The sequence below is a fragment of the Phaeoacremonium minimum genome, assembly GCF_000392275.1.
Source record: "Phaeoacremonium minimum UCRPA7 unplaced genomic scaffold PA7_03_scaffold_57, whole genome shotgun sequence".
NCBI lineage: Eukaryota > Fungi > Ascomycota > Sordariomycetes > Togniniales > Togniniaceae > Phaeoacremonium > Phaeoacremonium minimum.
Window position 1 is genome coordinate 1603 of NW_006920964.1, and position 19517 is coordinate 21119.

The window sequence follows — 19517 nt, forward strand, 5'->3', positions numbered from 1 at the left end:
TCAGGGGGTTTTTCCCACGATAGCTTCCTCACCTTCCGCAAGGGGCATATTGACCAGGCTGGGCTTTGGAATATTGACGCCCCTGAAATCGCCTGGTATAGGGAAATATTATACTTCGGTCGACCGTGAGGCAGCAACTCGTACATGACACCATATTCTTGAGCTTTGATCAAATTTCCGGGTCATCGCCTAGGGTCAACAGAATCAGACACATTGAGTTCACTGATCATATTCATGTCTAAAGTTTACTTTTGTCTAATATAACTCCGCGAACCTCAAAAGCCATGGCGCTAAACTCGACATGGGATATCATAACCTACGGCTCCCCAAAAATGCATACACCTACAGAAGCTGCCGATTATGAATGACTAGTCAGTTCAATAAAAAGCTTTCCTGTACTTGGCAGACAGACTGATCCAGCAGATCTAATCCTCAAACTTGATGCCGTTACGAGCATTAGCATCGATAAGACCTCCGCGGTAACTGCCACGCTTCTTCTTGTTCTTCTCCTTCGTGAAGCCCTTGCCTTTTGTCACAATAAGGTCCTCGTGCGCCTTGCGACCCCAGTCGTGGGCATTGAAGGCATTCGACTGCAGTCTCGGGTCGACCTGGACATTCTTTGGGATTCGCGAGAACGGCTCGTTCACTTTCTTAGGCTCTGCTGCCCCGTTCTTGCCTCGGTTGTTGAGCTTCATCGGATCGGGAGGCAATGGTGCGAATGTAGAGACTGGGAAGAACTCAGGTGACGTTTTGCCCATTGTAGCAGATGTGTCCGAGCCGTTCTTCACGGGAGACGCCTGCTTAGGCTCCTTCTTGACCTCGGGCTCGGAGTCAGAATCGGAAGAGTCAGAATCAGACGAGCTGTCCGAGGAAGAGTCAGAATCTGGGAGCGGGACCTTGGCGGCCTTCTCGTCTTCCGACTCAGAGTCCGATTCATCTGAAGAAGAATCAGAGCTAGAGTCGGAGCTTGAGCTCGATGACGAACCGTCGACGACAGCGGTCAGGCCGGCACGGGGCTCCGGGATTTTCTTCGGTACCGCCTCGTCCTCAGAATCGGAATCGGAATCAGAGTCCGATGACGAGTCGGAGGAGCTAGAGTCTGACGAAGAGGATGAGCTCTGTTGAACCTTTTGTTTCTTGCTTTGCGGCTTCTCATCGTCCGAGCTTGAGGAGTCAGAGCTGTCCGACTCAGAGTCCGAGGAGGAGGAGGATGACGATGACGAGCTGTCAGAAGCTTTGCGCTTCAATGGTCCAGACTTGGCAGGCACCACTTTCTTCGCAACCTCAACTTCACTGTCGCTGTCGCTGCTGCTCGAGCTATCCGAGCTAGAGCTGTCATCATTTTCCGCGACATCCTTCATCTCGACATCACCGCCCTCCTCCTCGCTGTCAGATGAGCTACTGGATGTATCATCACTGCTGCTGCTCGAGCTGATTTTGGTGACGGCCTTCACTGCCTCCTGTGAGACCGAACCTCCATTGCTTGTGTTCCAGGACTCGAAGACGCTGACAAGTGTTGGGGTTGACACGCGGGAGGCTTCGCCAGAGAGCGGCCAGCCATTCTGCGTCCTCTGCTCTTTGAATGCGCGGTGAGCGCCCGCGAACGAGTGGTCGGAGAGGAAAGATTCGACAAGGTCGAGCAATTGGGCTGGAGGAGCGGATGGAGTAGAGCTGCTGCTCTTCTGCACCTTCGACTTCTTGACAGACTTGCCAGAGCTGGCTTCCTTCTTGACTTTGGCCATGGCGGCGGTGGCGGTCACTGATGGGCTGTTTTTCCGCAGAGAGGAATTGTTGTTATTGCTAAAAAGCCAGGCGGGAGGACCAGAGCTCGACTTGGACATGGGATTTTCACAAACGCATCAGAGAAAATGGAATCGAGATGTTGTGAGAAACTTTCATATAAAGCTGCGAGGATGTCCTCAAATCGGGGAAGGTTGAACTTGAAGCCAAAAAAAAAAAATTCTGTAACAATCAGGAAAGCACCAACTGGGGAAATTTTTTGGTTCCTGCCCCTCTATTTCCACGCGACATCGTGGTGCAGATATTGAGATACCTGAAGATAAGTTTGTGGCTGCGAATATCACATGAACACTAGCCGGATACAAAGTATTCACTAACAGATTAGATAGTGTAGATAAGCCCTGGAGCTTGGTCTTATCACACCTGGCTAGGGCGCTTGTAGGCCTCTAGGGCCTCTATGATTTCTAGCTCAATTATCAGTGACCACTCTGCTTGAAGACAATTGAACATGGTCTAAGATAGCTCTCCTCGTGTCTAAAGACAAAGCCACCTCAATCAGAGGTTAGGAAATTCAGTCTCTCAGTCTCAATGCTTCCTCTTGCACTTCTAAAGGAGAAATCCTCAAAGGGTTTGACTATCCATTCACCCGGCAGAGGACTTGCCGCTCGAAAGTCTCTAATAGCTGCTGCCTTCAGTGGAAACGTCCAAACAGCTCCATCATGGCGTCAAAGTAATCCTTCAGGTTGCGCATGCACTTTGTCACAAGGAAGACAGCGACTTTCTTGAGCATCAGTGGACCTACTTCTACTATGGCCTTGGTCATTTCCTTCGTATCGAGCCGTCTTTTCAAAGCAACGTCCCCTCACCGTGTGTATATCTGCGGATGCAGTCTCGTCCATGGAATACCTTCAACGGTCAGGTGGTCATTGCTGCTTCTAGCGATTGAAGTGGAAATATGGCACTAGCTCCTCAGTTTATTCAGTTGCCTAGCGCTTGGCGTGGAGTTGTGGGCATCTCGGCCGTTATATCCCTAGATCAGTCAGCGACCGGCTGTTCAGAGTGGAACAATCACAATGGTCCGTGGAGATTGAAAGTGAGATTTGTTTGGAGTTGTGGCAATCGAGTCTGAATAGCTGACGCGTCTCCTTATACTCAATGTTGAATTACTTGTGTGAGCTGCTATGCGAGGAGGTAGGATGTGGCTTGTTGGTAGCAGCCTTGCTGTGCCGTGAAGGAGTGAGCATTGCCACTTTGGGATGAAGTTCGAGACCTAAACCCTTGCAAGCTCACATAAACTTTGTTAAACTCAATGCCGACACCTTGACAACACATTATTTGAGACATTATCCAATCAGCTCACAATGTTTGCTCACTAATTAGGTCGTGTTGGAAACAATGGCTTAGGTTCTCGGCTAGGCACCGAGATTCTGAGCCTCTTATGGGGGCTCCTTGGGGCTGTTGGTGCGGCAAATCACCATAACAGGTAATGAAGGGCATGACAAGCCGCCGGCCTGACACAGGCGCCTTCGGCGGTGCACATAGAGGCGACCTTATGGAAGCCAGATACAGTTGTGGCCTGACTATCTGTCCTCCTCCTGAAGTCGATTGTAAGACTCTCTACATAGTATATGAACCTTCGCAACCCGTCCAGCTTCTTGTCATCTATATTCTGCTTCGACATCTCAATAACAATTAAAGAATCCCATATACACCAAAAACCGTCCAGTTTCGAGCATCAGGGAAGAAATGGCTTCTCCAGCTACGCCTGATAGCGAGACTTCCAGACCGCTTAACCCAAATATGGTTTATCGCGCAATCTCTCCGCCTGCGACCTCCTTTCCTCGTGATGATGGAGACGACAAGCCAGTCAAAGTCCGCTTCCACTTCATAGCTATCATTCGTTTCATTGTCATCATTCTTGCATGTGTTGCTTTTGGTTACTCGGTCCACAACGGAAACTTCGCTCCAGTTCTTCTGTCCATCCTCGTCATGCTTCTTATCCTATGGAACTTTTGGCAGATTGTCGTTGCTGTAGTTGGCGAGAAAGGGGGCAAGTTTCATCTCCCATCGTTCAAGCTTCAAATCGGCTCCTGGCACTGTTCATGTGGAGGTGACCAGGACGACCTCCTACCAAGTCATCGGGACGAGCCTGAGCCACCAAAGAAACGACCCCTTTTACCCGTTGAGAAGCTGGACCTGGCACTGTCAGTCTTCACGCTGATAATCTCTCTTATCGCCCATAATGACTGGAATTACCGATGGTATACCCAGGAGGTCATGTTTCCCCTTATTTGGACTGTCGTGTAAGTTAACCCAACTTCTCATCTGCCTTTGATACTCGCTAATTCTTTGCCAGCGCTTTGGAGTTCACGATTGTCTTTCTCTCCTACTTCAAGGTGTTCAAAGGCGTCACCATCTTCGTCATGCCCGAGGAGGATAATCGAGATACATATCAATACCACATCCAACTTCCACAGAACGTCGAATCAAGACCGACACAGGGCAAAGGACTATCTGTTCAAGCCTGAGACAATCATCCATGCGTAGCCATGTACGACCACGACTTGGTTAGGCACCAGCCCAAGCCCCTCGGTTACGCTCACCTTGGACATGGGGCTCGAAATTTGAGTGCTCATGGTCTGGGTGAATAGGGACGCTCGTCGAAGTGTGTGGTCTTCTCGATGCCATACTGGGAGACTTTATGTCGACGGCTTGTACTACAGAGAGTAGGGCTAGACAGCGACAAGAGATCCCGTCCAATCCTTGTTGCGTGCGTCATTGACGTATTGCGTTGAAATCGATATCCTCTTAATTATTGCGTGTATTTTGGGAAACATTGGGCATGAGGTTGATGTATCATGATTGTTTCTTTAAATTAATTAGTCTATAAAAACAACACCTTAAAAAACATCCAACTTACGTCACTCTTTTATCCATACATTCCGTATACATCTTTTTCTGCACCCCTACGCCTTTCGGACCTCTCTTCCACACCTGTCCCAGACATCCTTGCCCGTTATGAAGGTAGTGATCAACATAGCTATTCCAACCAGGCCAGGCTCAATGTTCATCCATCCGACAATAACACCCGGGATGGTCGTATCAAGGAGATCCGACACAACCTTCTTCAACAATCCCCGCGACTTGGCCTTCACCTCCTGACGGTGTTTCAGAGCCTGCTCCTTTCTAGCTTTCACCTTCTCCTGGTCGACCTTCTCACCCGTGCCGAAGCCATCTCCGGTCTCGGGCACTGGCGCCATTGCATACAGGGAGAGAATCTTGACACATCCAGATAGAGCGCCGCACACTAAAGCGAAGAGCCAGAAACGTTGCGCCTCGATGTTGATGAGGACCGTCCACTCACGTCCCCAGACCGACAGGCCGCTGATGCCCAACGCGTCGACGGTCGTAGACGCTTCCAGTAAGAGATACATGCCGTTGAAGGTGCGCGCGAAAATGTCCAGCCAGACATCCGTCGGGAAGCCGGTTCTCTTGCTGCCCTTCTCTGAAGTTGCGGCAAATGAAGATAGCGAGGTGTAGAGTACATGGGCACCGTAGAATGAGTCCACGAAGCGGAAGAGCCGGAAGTAGCGCCGGGCGAGGCCCAATTGACCGCGTACGGCGACCAGGATGAAATCAGTCTTGGGACTGTTGTGCTTTGTATAGGCCTCCGGATCTCCAAGCGAGGTGGCATACAATATTAGGCTCAGAAGCACTGGATATGAGTGCAAAATTTGCACGATAGCTTGTACGCCTCGTAGAGTTCGCTCCAATCCAACTGGAAATCGTAGTATTGCATCAGTACAAGTTACCATCAATGAAGGAAGGCCTCTTGAGCTCTTTTAGCCAACCAATGCCTTCATTGGGACTTGATATCACTCTCCATGGCAGTAACATCCAATGTGGCACAGTATATGACAAGTTGAATGGCTAATTGGCATATAAAAGGCACTCTACCAAAGAGTGAACGTGAAAAGAACTCACAGGCATCAGTGCCGAAGCGAATGAACTGCTGTAATGTTGACATGTTGTCGGTACTTTTCAATCCAGCTAACTCTCTCAATCCAGCCTAAGGAAAGCACGCAAAACAGCTGCAATCTAAAATTGTTACACCCAATTATTTGAGCAATGTTTTTGAGAACGTCGTGGAATTTTCGTTGTGGATGAGATCCAGCGCGGTGTGATGCCCCGAGTCCGGAGGTCCGTCGTGATTTGATACCCGCGCGGCCGGCGGACGGCCAATCACCCCTGCCCAATTACAATTGTTAGAGAATCGGTCCACTAAAAGTGGATTGACAACTTCTCCGGTATTCAGATATGGCGATGATGCGTTAGATACGATACTTATAGATTGATCAGTTGGGGTAAACACGTAGACATTGTTTGATCCACTGAGTGGCCAGTGGTCGGGCAAATCAACCCAACAATCTGAAGAAGCCATGGAAACAACCGCCGGGCCTCAGCGGCGATATCACGAAGCAACCAACACGACAGATGGCTAAACAGGCAACCTCAATTTGCAACAAAGTAATTACAGTACACTTTCAGACGATGGTCTACGTATGCACATTTTACAAGCCGAATCGCGTGTATCCCCTAACCATTGCGACTCCGCAGACTTTCTCATATCCTTTCGTCCTACTCGGATCTCGCTCATTGGCCAGGAGCCACCAGCTTACCCTGCTGCCTTGTGTCATGCTGCCAGCCACCAGCCAGCGGCGTGCCGCCGTTCTCCGCCGCGAACTTTGCCATACGAGCCTCAAGCTCCGGTCGGAAATGACGGATGAGACCCTGAATAGGCCAGGCAAACGCCTCACCGAGAGCTGCAAACAGATATCAGTAAAATTGTATTGGACAAAGTATCAAAATGCTTGTAACTTACCGCAAATTGTGTGACCCTCCACCTGTTTCGTCAGCTCTTGAAGCATATCAATCTCACGCTCGCGGCCCTGTCCCTTCTCGAATCGGCTCATGATTTGCTCAGTCCACTTGCTACCTTCTCGGCATGGTGTGCATTGACCGCAGGATTCGTGACGGTAGAAGTGTGACAGCCTCGCAATGGCTCGGACAACATCGGCACTCTTGTCCATAACGATAACAGCAGCGGTACCTAGACCAGACTGGCTGTCCTTCAGGGCATCGAAGTCCATGATCTGGTCGTCGCAAATCTTCTTGGGGAGAATTGGTGTAGAGGAACCGCCGGGGATGACGGCAAGAAGGTTATCCCAACCTCCGCGAACACCACCACAGTGCTTGTCGATGAGCTCACGCATGGAAATGGACATCTCCTCTTCGACTGTCACTGGGTTGTTGACGTGCCCACTAATGCAGAACAGCTTCGTGCCGCTATTCCGCTCCCGACCGAAAGAGGCGAACCAGTTACCGCCACGGCGACAGATAGTAGGGGCAACAGCAACAGTCTCAACGTTCGTAACTGTAGAAGGACAACCGAACAGACCGACAGCAGCGGGGAATGGCGGCTTTAATCTTGGCTTGCCGGCCTTACCCTCTAGCGACTCGATCAAGGAAGTCTCCTCGCCACAGACGTAGGCACCGGCACCACGGTGAATGTAGACGTCAAAGTCGTATCCAGATCCGCAAGCATTCTTGCCAATGAGACCCTCCTTGTACGCCTCGTTGATAGCCTGCTGCAGGACAGCGGCCTCGTGGTAAAACTCACCACGAATGTAGATGTAGGCAGCGGTAGCGTTCATCGCACGGCCAGCAATCAAGCAGCCCTCGACAAGCTTGTGGGGGTCCTTTCGCATGATCTCGCGGTCCTTGCAGGTTCCGGGTTCGCCCTCGTCGGCGTTCACAACCAGATAGCGTGGCTTATTGTCCTTGTCCCAGTCTTTGAAGTTCATGAAAGACTGCATTTGAAGAGTTGATTAGCAACCTGATACCATCGATTGATGATGCGATAAGTTGTAGAGGTTCATCATACCCATTTGAGACCTGAGGGGAATCCAGCACCACCTCTTCCTCTCAATCCGGATGCCTTCACCTCGCCGATGATCCAGTCGTGTCCCTTCAGAATGATCTCCTTCGTCTTGTACCAGTCTCCCATCTTCTTAGCATGCTTCAGGTCGGGAGGATAGCGGCCGTAGAGATTCTGGAAAATGCGGTCCTGGTCCTTGAGGCCGCCATAATGCTTGACGGGGTTGCCATCCTGGACGGTCGCGAAGTTCCGGGATGGCTGCTGCGTCGTCGTCGCAGCGCCGGCGGCCACCCGCGAGATGGCCTGAGTAGATGTTCTCGACGGTGCCGCGGTTCGTGACAGCATGGTGAGGGTGGGGGCTGCTCAATTGAGCAGGATAGGGGATGCCAATGGCCGGGAGGTTCGTTCTTGACGTTGTTTGAGAGAATGTGCGCGAGGCACTTTGGGTGGGTAGTTCTTAGAGATCGGAATTTGCTCATCGATGATTCGTCCGTTGGGGCTGGTGTGGCTTGTTCTGTGGCGACAGCTCCCATTCTCCCCGACCTGAGCCTCATCCACTAGCCGATTTGCCGGGGGCGGCATCAACACTGCACGTAACTTGACTAGCTTTGCGATACTGGGGAGACCTTTGTACAATATCGCTATAAATTATATGGTCAGAAAGATTGAACAGCACTTTAAAGTTGTCTATCCGACTACCTGGGCTATATCATCAAACGATACTACCCAGCCATGATTCCCTCGTCCCATTCACGGTGACGCGCCTCCCATACAGTCAAGGAGACACTTGACAACCGCTATCTTCAAAATGTCTTCCTCCACGAAACGCACGTCTATTATGCCACCGAGCTCCCAGGCAGGCCCCAAACCGCCAGTCAAATTCTCATCCTCAATCACCATCGCCGACGCTGCGGTCTTGACCGGCTCTAACGACATCATCATCTCCTCCGAGTCCGTCATCCATCCTCGCGCTAAGATCGACTCGCTGGGCGGGCCCGTGAACATCGGCAGGCGGTGCATCGTGCACGAGCGGACGGCGATCGGCGCGCCCGTCGAGGGCGCCTTCCCAACGGGTCACGGCGTTACGCTTGGCGACTATGTGACGGTAGAGGTGGGCTCGGTCATCGAGACGGGCGGAACGGCAATCGGAGAGGGCTCGATCATTGGAGTTGGATGCCGGATTGGCACGGGTGCGAGAATCGGGAAGTGCTGTACTATCACGCCGCAAACGACCATTCGGGCCGGAGAGAAAATTCCCGACTTCACTGTCGTGTACTCAAATAATACGCGTCGGCAAGACAGGAGAGGTGTGGCAGAACTCAGGCACAAGGGGCAGGCACGACAGATTGACGTGTTGAGGAGGCTAATACCAAGCAACCCATCCAAATTTCAATAATAGAGATACCCAATAGAAAACATTTTGTTCATTTTGATTCATATTGTGAATACCAGACGCCTCGCTTGGGGGGCTTTGCCCCAGTTCTATACATGAATGGACCGAGCAATGCCGCTGGGTAAGCCCTTGACCTCAAAAATGCCAAATTCGTCTATAAATAACGAGACTTCATCCATTCGCTTGTCCCTAAGCCGAGATTCAACCCGTTCTCTGCCCACCAGCGCCTGACGGCAGTCTGGTCACCTAGAGCATCTTCTAATGCCTCTTCGATATCCATGGTCTTATACTCGACCTTCTTTGCCTTTCGGCCATCCATCCCTGGTAGCTCAGCATGAGCATACTTCTTCCACCAGTCCAGCACAGTAATCTGCGAGAATGTGGTTGGTTCCATTAGGATTGTCACATCAAAGATGATTTTGTCATCACCACGAAGCGTCCGCCACAGCTCTAGGACGCCCACTTGGCCATATCGGCTTGCCATCTTGCACACCCCCTCCTCGTGGCCCACAGTTACACCACTGTCCGCCCACCACTGAATGACCTCCAGCTGTCCATACTGCGCTGCAGCAAGGAGCGAACGACCAGGTTTGAGCACAACCAGAGGGTCCTGTAGAGACGTCTCACGCCACCACTCCAGCACTTGGAGCTGCCCCTTGGCGCTCGCTTGCTCGAGAGATCCCTCGGTATATTTAAGAGGCAGGCCAGAGCGACGCCACCATTCAAGCACATGAATGTAGCCATTCTTAGAGGCACCATCAAGAGCTTCGGCATCATACTGTTTCTCGAGGAAAGAAGGTGATCGCGCCCACCAGTCCAGAATCTCAGTTTTGCCGTAATATGCCGAGGCTTTGGTAGGGATGGTCTTCCCGTCGAAGCACTTGAAGACGTGTGGACAATTCGCTTCGATATATGAGAGCACTCCTTTGAGGCAAAATTTAAAGATAAGCTTAATCGCTAGCGCGGACAGATCATGGAACGTCGAGGGTGCCTCGGAAAGCTTCTTGCAGATAGCCGTGGTATCTGCCGAGAGCAACGTCCATTCGAGCTCATGGGTAAACACTTGTAACGGGTCGTTCGAGTCTCTGGGCTGTAATCGCCAGCCCAGACTCGTCGGCATTTCTAGATTGGTGAAAACATCAAGGGCTTTTGCCAACTCCCAATCGTTCGTGTACTCGAATATAATGCTCCATATCTCCGGCGGTAAGGTTGAATTTGCTTTCTTTCCCCGGCTCGCTAGAGGTTGAGCCGCCACGTCGACATCATGGCCCAGGGATAGGAGATCGGCTTGGTTCTTGATGATTCCCACCAGCTCGTTGAAAGCGTCCCATTTCACGATTCTCTTTGGATGAGTGACATCCATTGTTTCGTAATGCCATAATATGGGTGGCATAACTCGAATCCAGTGCCATTTCCGGTGGAGTTTGCTCAGTTGCTTCTTCGTTACTGGATTCTCCCACATATGAGTTGACATGCCAGGCACAAGCAGGATCCTCTTTGAGGCATCCCATCCCCGCAGAACCTCGAGGAATAACGTATCAGTGATGCCACACATCATCTTGGCTAGATTGTCGGCATCTATGGGGGCGAGGACCATTAGATCAGCCCATTCGACCAGCTCGTATGCCTGATGCTGCAAGGACTCGAGCTCCTTCGACGAAGGTGGCGACTCCCCATTACAACCCCTTCTCAGAGACTTGTTCTGGTGGCAGACAATCTCCTGTGCAAGGCGATGGGTCATATCGTCGACGATAGCACGAGTGACGATCTGCGGCTCCTTCGACAACCGAACTGCGACAGCCTGGGCATATGCCACGTCCTTGAGGCCATTGGCGGCAACCAGCAGACGCAGCTTTCTCGGACGATGCATCTCGTTGATAGACACCGCCGAGGGTAATCGAGGGATTGTCGAGGTTGTGGGCGGAGGTTCACCAGCGGTCGATGAGGAGGAGGCGGCCATCTTTGTTGAATTCAGGAAAGAATTGGGGTGCGTGCTGCACCAAGTCTACCCTGGCCAATCGTGATAATCAGCCGTTTCTCCAGCCCACGATACGTGTGTGTGATCGACTGGGGAGCTTGGCGCAGGAGATCCGGGCCCGTGTCTCACGCTGACGGCACGGAAAGCCCTTCTTGCAGTGGTTCGGAGGCGTCCTGCGGCTCTTTGTGGACAGCAACCACCAGCAAAAGAGCCAGCGATATGCGCGTATCCAGGTGTTCCCCTGTCTAGCGGCGAAGAATGAGTTGAGGCGGTCGGAGACAGATCGGTGCGGGGACGGTGGCAGTGACTTGCCTGCTCGAGGTGATAGGTTCGTTCAGTCGCTGCAGGAGCGCGGGACGGGAAGGAAGGTTCGATGTCGGTGTGAATGTGAAAGTGCGCTGGGCGGGTGCGTGATGCGTCAATGTCTTTCTGGCGAGTCGGTGAAGATGCGCGCGACAAGGCTTAATGCGTCTCAATTCTGAGTCTACCTCGAGGTAGGTCGGGTTTGCGCCTGAAAAAAAGGCCTGTCACTCAAGTGTGAGTGGCGCTCTCCTTCCGAGTGCTTAAATCGGCTGATGCAGACTGACGTTTTAGTGACGCTGAGCCAATTAGCAGCGTATGATTTGTGACTTCTAGCGAGACCCTAGTGCGGGGAATTTCCTCCGCCCGCTGTAGTCCCTCTAATTTAGCGTGGTCTCCGGCCACTGGGACGGACCTTATTAGAGGCTTGAACATTCCTCTTTGGGCTTTCATGACGAAGAAGACTCTTTTCCTACACAGAGGACTACAGAGGGCAAATGCGTTAACATGCTCACCATACAAACTCGGCGATCCATTGGAATCCAATATACAACCTGACTTCTACTTTGGCTTGGGACATCACTTCTGTAATGAGTACCTAGGTAGCCTCCGTTGGAAAAAAAATTCCGAGGGGACCAGCTATCATTTGTAGTGTCATTCAGTATATCACAACGAGCCACACCAATGAGGTGGGAAAGATGAACTCTTACATAAACCGGCGTCACTTGACTGCTCACAGGTGATCTTACTGGATTGTGCTGTCATAGATATCTCCAGAGGAACGACCTGTTCCATGACCAATTTCTCAATTCGCTAACAAGCATTACTGTACGTCATGTATGGAGTACTGTACTCCCTTAACCGTAACGTATTCATCCCCCATTTCCATTACACAGTCAACAAGCTACTCGCTTTTCATGTCGGGTTTGATCGCATTCTACAGCCCGGCAAGTGTTCTAGCCTTCTTCCAACTCAGAAATACGGGAACGTATCCAACACTCCTTAGGCTTCTTAAAGCCTGCTTTGAATCATCAGATGACTGGAGCTCCCTTGTTATGCTACCTTGAAAGAGCAGACCTCGCAAGCAATGATCCCTTCCGTGTACCTGAGGCTCGCTCGAGTCCCCTGATGATTGCACATCCCTCACGCAAGGCCTCTTCTTTACCAGCAGACCGTTCTTCGGTTATGTCTTTGCCTCATCCTCTGTCGCAAGCGCTCACAGAACAGAAGGCATGTTTTCCGTCGGGCTCGCAGCATGAGCCAGGTGCACAGAGGCTTGATATGGCCCACTTCCCATCCTCATGACAGACGAGGATCTTCTCCGGTGGTATGCAGCGATATGAGCCAGTTCTCTCGCATGACCCGTAGTTCGGCTTAGGTTCGAGGATCAATTCGTCCACAGGCGATGCAGCCGCGAACGCAGCTATGAGTAGTGCGAGGAGTGCAGTGAGTCGTATCATTCTGGATATCTGGCGATTGCACTCGGGCAACGATATGTGTGTGATGAGGCGTTGAATCAATTTAGAGCTTCCCTTTGCGAGGCAGGATGATGATGTACACTTGGTCGTTTCTTTAAGGTTTTGTGGCAGAGGATATTTTGACTTTGCGGATGTTTAGATTGGGTTACTCAAAGCTAGGGAACCGATCTTAATAAACCGAGCCGCCCTTGCTTCCATTCCTGTTTTCTGGTCTGACGCCACTATTGCCATGCGAGACACAAAGTTCCCCATTCCATTCGTTCATGTAAGACAGTTGGAGTGATTGTATCCACAGCCCCTTCCTTGCCTCAGACACCTTGAGCTCAGCTATTATGGTGCGCTACTTTCCGATCCGAGGCGATGTTGCGAGTCTGACTTGGAATCTCAGGTCAACCACAGGGTCCCAATACCTTCCCTCGCTTGTTTCTATGAGAATAAGCGAAGACTTTGAAGCCGAGAAAGCGGCATCTGCTTACTATTCGTAACATCTTGCCCAAATGTGTATCGGAATGTACTATGTGTCTCGCACGGTGGCCAGGCGCCGTGGCTTCTTAGTCTATTTAGACGCCTGTTACCTAGTGCCAGTCTAGGGGTGAGAACAATGCACATGACGATGAAGTCTCCCGGCATGCGAGTAAGTCCTGGAATGTTGACGTGCCTAAAATTAGCCCCTTCTGTCTGTTACACAGATGTCTTCCTTTGAGATTACCGTATTAGGGTCTGAATAGACTTGGCACTCACTACTTGTTAATCTTACGTCTTTGATAACCTTTAAGGCATTCTTCAAAGGATCGAACGATGCCAATTTTGAAAGGACATGGAAAGGTGTCAGAAGCAGCTGATCCAGTTCAGCTATTATTGAGCACTCGTCTCGAAATCAGAGCTTCAGTAAAAGATCCAACACAAGTATTTGAAACTCAAACGATCATCACAGAAGCATCACCATGAGGATATATCAGTCATTACTAGCAGCGCCGCTCGTTTCTACGCTGGTTTCTTGCCAGCACATCAATACGCCGGGAGCAATACAAAGTAATGGATTCCTTGAGAACTGCGCAGGTTTTGCACAGGCTGGAAACGGTGAGAGCTGTTGGAATATTGCGCAACGCAATGGCATGGGAATTGATGCGTTCCTGAATCTAAATCCACAGATTGGAGGCTCGGCAGCTTGTTCGACCAAGGTTTGGCCAGGATACTATTATTGCGTTCATACTAAAATCGCAGCTCCTACCTCCGTGTCCAAGGAAGGCCATCGTACCGACGAAGCAACAGCTCGTCCACGTACCACATTTTCATTCAAGGTTGTGAAAACAGCATCATTGCCATCAACCACAAAAAATCGTACACCGACTACAACGACGCCACCGCCGAAATCATATGCTACACTCGATCCAGCAGTTCATCCTACTTGCCACCCCGGATCGTGTTATGACGCGTTTGCTGAAGTGAAAGATGCATCATCGTTAACTGACTGGTGTCAATACTACACGTACGACATCAACCCAGAGACACGGTTTGGCGCAATCCGCAGTCTTGATCAAGGTGTATCCAAGGCGTGCCACTCTCTAGGCCCGGCAAACGATGTGCTCAGCTCATATTGCAACTGCTATGTAGCCGGCGCGATCACGAAGCCACCGGAGACAAGTGTCTCCTGCCACTCGATCTTCCATCACAGTCGCAACTCACGATGGCATATACTCGTGTGCCAGACATTGACGCTCTCACCTTAAACGAATGCCCCTCAATATACTTGAATTCTCGCTTATAGATTATCACAATGAAGAATACAAGATGAAGGAAGCTCCTCCCATTACTTCATTTATGCTAAATGATGTCAAATCATAAACCATTTTGTTGGCTCCTCTTCCACTTATAGAAAGAAGTCAAGTCAAGCGGTACTTTCTCCCCCATCCACGTTGCTTGCTGCGTATGATTCCGCAGACCAGCGTCATGCTCATCGACGCCTTCCTCGACTGTGTTCGGGTGGATGAGCGCAGATAAGGGCCCCCTCCAGATGGTTAACCAGGGAATGAAAGCTCCAAACTGCGCCGGAGTGAAGATATTCACTTCGAACATGGCAATAGGATGTGGTCCAATTGGCCTATCCCAAAAGCGGTATATCCTCAGTTCGGGGACTTTGCAGTGTCAGCGATAGTTATGCTTCTCACAAACCGATGGCATCTCATACATTCCAGTCTGATCCTTTCGTGAAGCTCGCGGGCGTACTTGGCCTGCTCCTCATTTGCTTGAAAATAGTATATGTGTATATCACTGGTTGAATGTAAGTGATATGGTCTCATCAACCTTCATGTATAGACACAACTTACAATCCACCCCTTCTTCCTTTATCTAGCGGATCTGGGAAAGTTTCATATGCATCGCTCAATTTGCCTGTTTGTGGGTTCTTAAGGCTCTTGCCATCTTCAGTCTTCTCGTCTGTAAGCGGGGCAGCATCCTCGTACCCCGTCAGGGGTGACTTGTACGTATAAAAGAACGGATCCGTCATGGCTGTCTTGAGGATGTAAGGAATGCAGCAATTGTTTAAGGCTCCGAATAGCTATACTCAGCGGTTATTCCAACAAATAAAGACACCGGCGATGATAGCTGTTTTATTTGAGGCTGAAGTAAAGTTTTGAGAGAACCACACCACCGGGCGAGGTTACAGCGCCGCGCGGGCTTCTTCTATATTCGGCATTCTGGCGGGATGTGGGCCAGATCGCGGCCTCCACTCAGTCCGTTTTGTCAGCTGGCCAGGCCATTGGATAAGCATAATTGACGTGCTTTACAAGCCTAGTTACGCCGTTAGTAGGCCACATACCATAGCTGACATTGTTTTATAAGACTCTGTGAAGGTCGATTGTGACGTAGAGACAATTTCTGCTACATCTTCGTGTAAGCAGAAGACTGACTACGGATGGTCTCGAGAGATTAACAAGCAGAGCTCGGACTACAGAGACCCAAGCTTCTACATTTGAGTGCTGACTGCAGGCCTAGAACCCCTCGAACAGCCAGACATTTCAGCGCAGACCCACTATAACGGTAGCTGGTAGACCCCGTACCGCATGATGCGAGCATTATCGTCAAACCCCTTTAGACCTGGGGGCATCTTCGAAATCACTTGACTCTCGACGCGCCACTTTGTCTCTGTCTTCTCACCAATCTCATCCCAGAGCTTCTGGAAGCTCTCCTCGTTATGCAGATGGCGCTCTCCGAGAGCCATTGTCCTCTCGGGCCCAGGCTTCAAGCTGCCAATGTGCCAGCCAAAAAGCAAAGCGTCTTTCGTCTCTGGCTTCAGAAATCGCACTACACGCTTGCCGATGACCACCTGTTGTTCCCAGGCGAAGAGGTGGAAGAAGTTGCAGGCGTGGATGATCGTGATCTTGCCATCGAATCGGACGAGATCCGGGTCATCAGGATCTAGCATGTCGCCCGCCACAAAGGTAGCACCGCCTTCCGTCAGCGACTCGCGATCGCGGAAGAGGTCGAAGCCCAGCTCGAGGAACTCGTCGTGTAGGTCGGTGCCGTACAGCCGGGAGGGCTCCACACCATCGCGCACGAGCTGGCGGATGTTCTGCCCGAAGCAGCACCCCAGATCAAGCAGCGCGTCTCGCGAATCTGGCGCTGTCAACCTCTTGACTGCTTCCTTGTAGCGAGGGTCGCGAAGGGTGACGTCGATTCTGGTGAAGCTCCAGCGTCCGATGCAAGGATACCTGTGCACTTGCCAAGCCCTGTCGCGCTTTCGCAGGGGGCCAGCATCTGTCAGTGTCCATGATACGAAATACGATCTGCAGATCTTGCGGTTCTGCGGCTGATTTGTATAGGGCTAAAGGTTGTCGCGAGGCCTGAGCCAGGCGGGGATTGGACCATTGTCTCACTCACAATTTCAGTCAAGTGGCTCTCGACCTCCTCTGGCGGCACTTTGCCGTATTCCTGTAGCAACTCACGGAAGGCGTCAATGTTCTCAGGCACCTTTTTCTCGTACATGGTCTGCTGCCATATAGCCACCGAGACGCCTGCTCCAATTCCCCAATGGATGTTTGATCCTAGATCCATCAAGGTGAGGAGATAGATTTGGTGATGCCGACGCCTCTCTGCAACAGTAGTAGTTTTAATTAGGCAGGCGACGTCTCCCTTATAAGTCTCCGCCCCCAACCCACAGCACTGGTCTCCCTAAGCATCGCCTCTGCAACCTCTGCAACCTCTGCAAACCCCTTAGCTGCCATAACGGCACCTTCTTTCTCCGTTCGCCGATGATTCCTACTATCTCTTTGCCTAATTATTGAAGATCTTAGATAGTAAGAACCGTCGGCGAACGGATGAAGAAGGTGCCGTTATGGCAGCTAAGGCGACGGCACCAATGAAGGAACAGGACTGCTTTGCAGGTATGGCGACATTCACCTCCCCGCCGTTCGACCTCGGCTGGGAACATGACTTAGGTGACGGTATAGTAATGACCGGGCTTATTAGCTTCTGTTCCCCAATCAAGCAAAACCCTCGAGGTGATAAGGTGAGCGTCTAAGGCACTTATACGGCGATATGCAAAACAGATGGGTCCGAGTCTTGGCAAAACTGTGACTTGATTGCGAGCGAGTAGCGGTGGCCACCAGATGCAGTCCCAATCGGGATTTGGTGCACACGCGTGACTTGCTAAAATGGTGATTTAGAAAGCGAGCCTTCTTGACGCTCCGGCCGGTGCTTGCCTCCGTCTCACAAGATCGACTTCCGGCACCCAGTCGCCGTTCCCACTCCGGGATGCCTCCACTTATTTCGGCAACCGGCTTTTCCAATGTCGGCTCCGTGAGGTCCGATTACTTGCTAGAGTAAGCAATTATTGTCGCGCAGCATGCAATGCACATGCGAGATCCTGTAGCAAGGACTCCAGCCTGACTTTGACAGTATCATCCTTGTACACGGCATCCAGGGGCATCCCAGGACGACTTGGGCAGACAAGAAGACAGGAAAGTACTGGCCCAGTGACCTCCTGCCAGCATCTTTTCCGAAAGCTAGGATTCTGGTTTACGGATACGACAGCAAAGTATCTCATTTCTTCAGCGGTCCTACCAACCAATCCTCGTTCTTGGATCATGCCAAGAATCTGCTACTCGATCTACAAGGAGTACGAAAGGACGAGGTAAGCTAGAATTAGTAATATCAGGACTACATTCGATCTGCTCACAAGGCACGCCTCTATATAGCCAAAGCGGCCCTTGCTGTTCATCTGCCACAGCCTTGGGGGAATTCTCGTCAAGGACGTAATTCGAAGGTGTGAGATTGGCCGCGAGACGCTACAACGTGAGGCGTACGAGGACATTTTCTTGTCTTTGACTGGCATTCTCTTTCTCGGAACACCACACCGTGGAGGCAACTACGGCTCGCTTGGCAAAACCGCGGAGAGAGTGGTGCGATACCTGGGCTTTGACACCAATGATTCTATTCTTCGCGATCTCCAGAGCAATAGTACAGCTTTTGAGCTGATCAATGATGAGTTTTCACGTGTATTGCGCGCCCCAGTGTACCACGAAGAATCATTTCGTCCAGTCACTATATACACCTTTCAGGAAAGCACTGGACTTGCTGGTGTACGAGGGCTGAATGGAAAAGTGGTCGATGATGCTTCATCTAAACTTGGCTTTAACCAGGAAGTCGTGGCATCACTTTCGGGAAATCACATGGACATGTGTCGCAATTTGAATGAAGGGGGTGCCGACTACGAGCGCATGAAGAACGCAATTGAGACTTGTTTTTGTCTTGGGGAGGACATGAGCTCGTGGAGATCTAGGTGGAGGTCTGAGAGGCGTGGACTACGACCACCATCGTTACAGAAGCGGATTCATAAGCTGCCATTCGATAAGGACCCGAATTTTGTTGGCAGAGAGACTGAGCTTCAAGCCTTAGCGAATATGCTGTCCGATGATCTCGGTGAATTTGCTCTAGTAGGCCTTGGAGGTGCTGGGTGGGTTCCTACCTTGTCTTTTCTGCTTCGAGATGTCCTTCCCTCTGTCCTCGAGCAACACATATTCTATGTTTCTGATTGTAATGTACACGCATAACTGATTTTATGCCCGCAGGAAAACCCAGATCGCTATTGAATTTGCACACCGACTTCTGCAGCAGGAATCAGAGCTCGAGCCGAATGCCCGTCGGCAGGTATTTTGGCTCCATGCCAGCAGCGTTTCCCGACTGGAACAAGGCCTGAGAGAGATCATGGATCATGTAAATGGCCCTGACCTAACCAACACATACTTGTCCTCGTTTCGCGAGTGGTTCTCCGACCGTCAGAGCGGACGATGGCTCATTATTATTGACAATGCCGATGATGAGGAGATGTTTTTCTCTGATGTGTTCCATTCAACTGCGAATCAGGACATTGATTGGCGTCCATGGATCCCTCCAAGTGCTGCAAAATCCGAAAGACATCGACTCTGTGATTTTCTTCCAAAGAAGTCAGGTTGTAGCATCCTATATACTTCGCGAAACAACATATGCGCGACCCGGCTGACCTGTCGGAGTGGTCCTGCGAATCTGGTGATGGTCAATCCTATGCCTAACGCCGATGCGATTGCACTTGTCGAGAATGGACTTCGAGGTCACCTAACAGAGCATGATTTGGCTTCCATGAGGACCTTCACCGAGAAGCTGGTAGTGGTCCTTGACAATCTCCCCTTGGCAGTATCTCAGGCCACCGCCATG

General features: G+C 51.0%; 5 protein-coding genes across 5 annotated transcripts; 1 reads left to right on the plus strand and 4 right to left on the minus strand.

The window, feature by feature from the left end:
• Positions 1 to 425: 425 nt before the first annotated feature.
• Positions 426 to 1742, minus strand: UCRPA7_1051 (putative mms4 protein; the record flags this gene model as incomplete). The annotated part of the gene is made up of 1 exon (XM_007913643.1): positions 426 to 1742. One exon carries the CDS (start codon positions 1740 to 1742, stop codon positions 426 to 428), a length of 1317 nt encoding a protein of 438 aa, XP_007911834.1.
• A 1798-nt stretch (positions 1743 to 3540) lies between these two features.
• On the plus strand, positions 3541 to 4268 carry UCRPA7_1052 (hypothetical protein; the record flags this gene model as incomplete). The annotated part of the gene is made up of 2 exons (XM_007913645.1): positions 3541 to 4043; positions 4097 to 4268. The coding sequence occupies 2 exons, from the start codon at positions 3541 to 3543 to the stop codon at positions 4266 to 4268; spliced, it is 675 nt and encodes a 224-aa protein (XP_007911836.1).
• A 438-nt stretch (positions 4269 to 4706) lies between these two features.
• UCRPA7_1053 (putative nadh-ubiquinone oxidoreductase 51 kda subunit protein) lies at positions 4707 to 8023 on the minus strand (the record flags this gene model as incomplete). The annotated part of the gene is made up of 6 exons (XM_007913646.1): positions 4707 to 5388; positions 5437 to 5518; positions 5725 to 5790; positions 6420 to 6563; positions 6623 to 7610; positions 7685 to 8023. The coding sequence occupies 6 exons, from the start codon at positions 8021 to 8023 to the stop codon at positions 4707 to 4709; spliced, it is 2301 nt and encodes a 766-aa protein (XP_007911837.1).
• A 1202-nt stretch (positions 8024 to 9225) lies between these two features.
• Positions 9226 to 11031, minus strand: UCRPA7_1054 (putative phosphopantothenoylcysteine decarboxylase protein; the record flags this gene model as incomplete). The annotated part of the gene is made up of 1 exon (XM_007913639.1): positions 9226 to 11031. One exon carries the CDS (start codon positions 11029 to 11031, stop codon positions 9226 to 9228), a length of 1806 nt encoding a protein of 601 aa, XP_007911830.1.
• Positions 11032 to 15858: 4827 nt separating this feature from the next.
• UCRPA7_1055 (putative porphobilinogen deaminase protein) lies at positions 15859 to 16880 on the minus strand (the record flags this gene model as incomplete). The annotated part of the gene is made up of 2 exons (XM_007913644.1): positions 15859 to 16650; positions 16707 to 16880. The coding sequence occupies 2 exons, from the start codon at positions 16878 to 16880 to the stop codon at positions 15859 to 15861; spliced, it is 966 nt and encodes a 321-aa protein (XP_007911835.1).
• Between the last annotated feature and the right edge of the window lie 2637 nt (positions 16881 to 19517).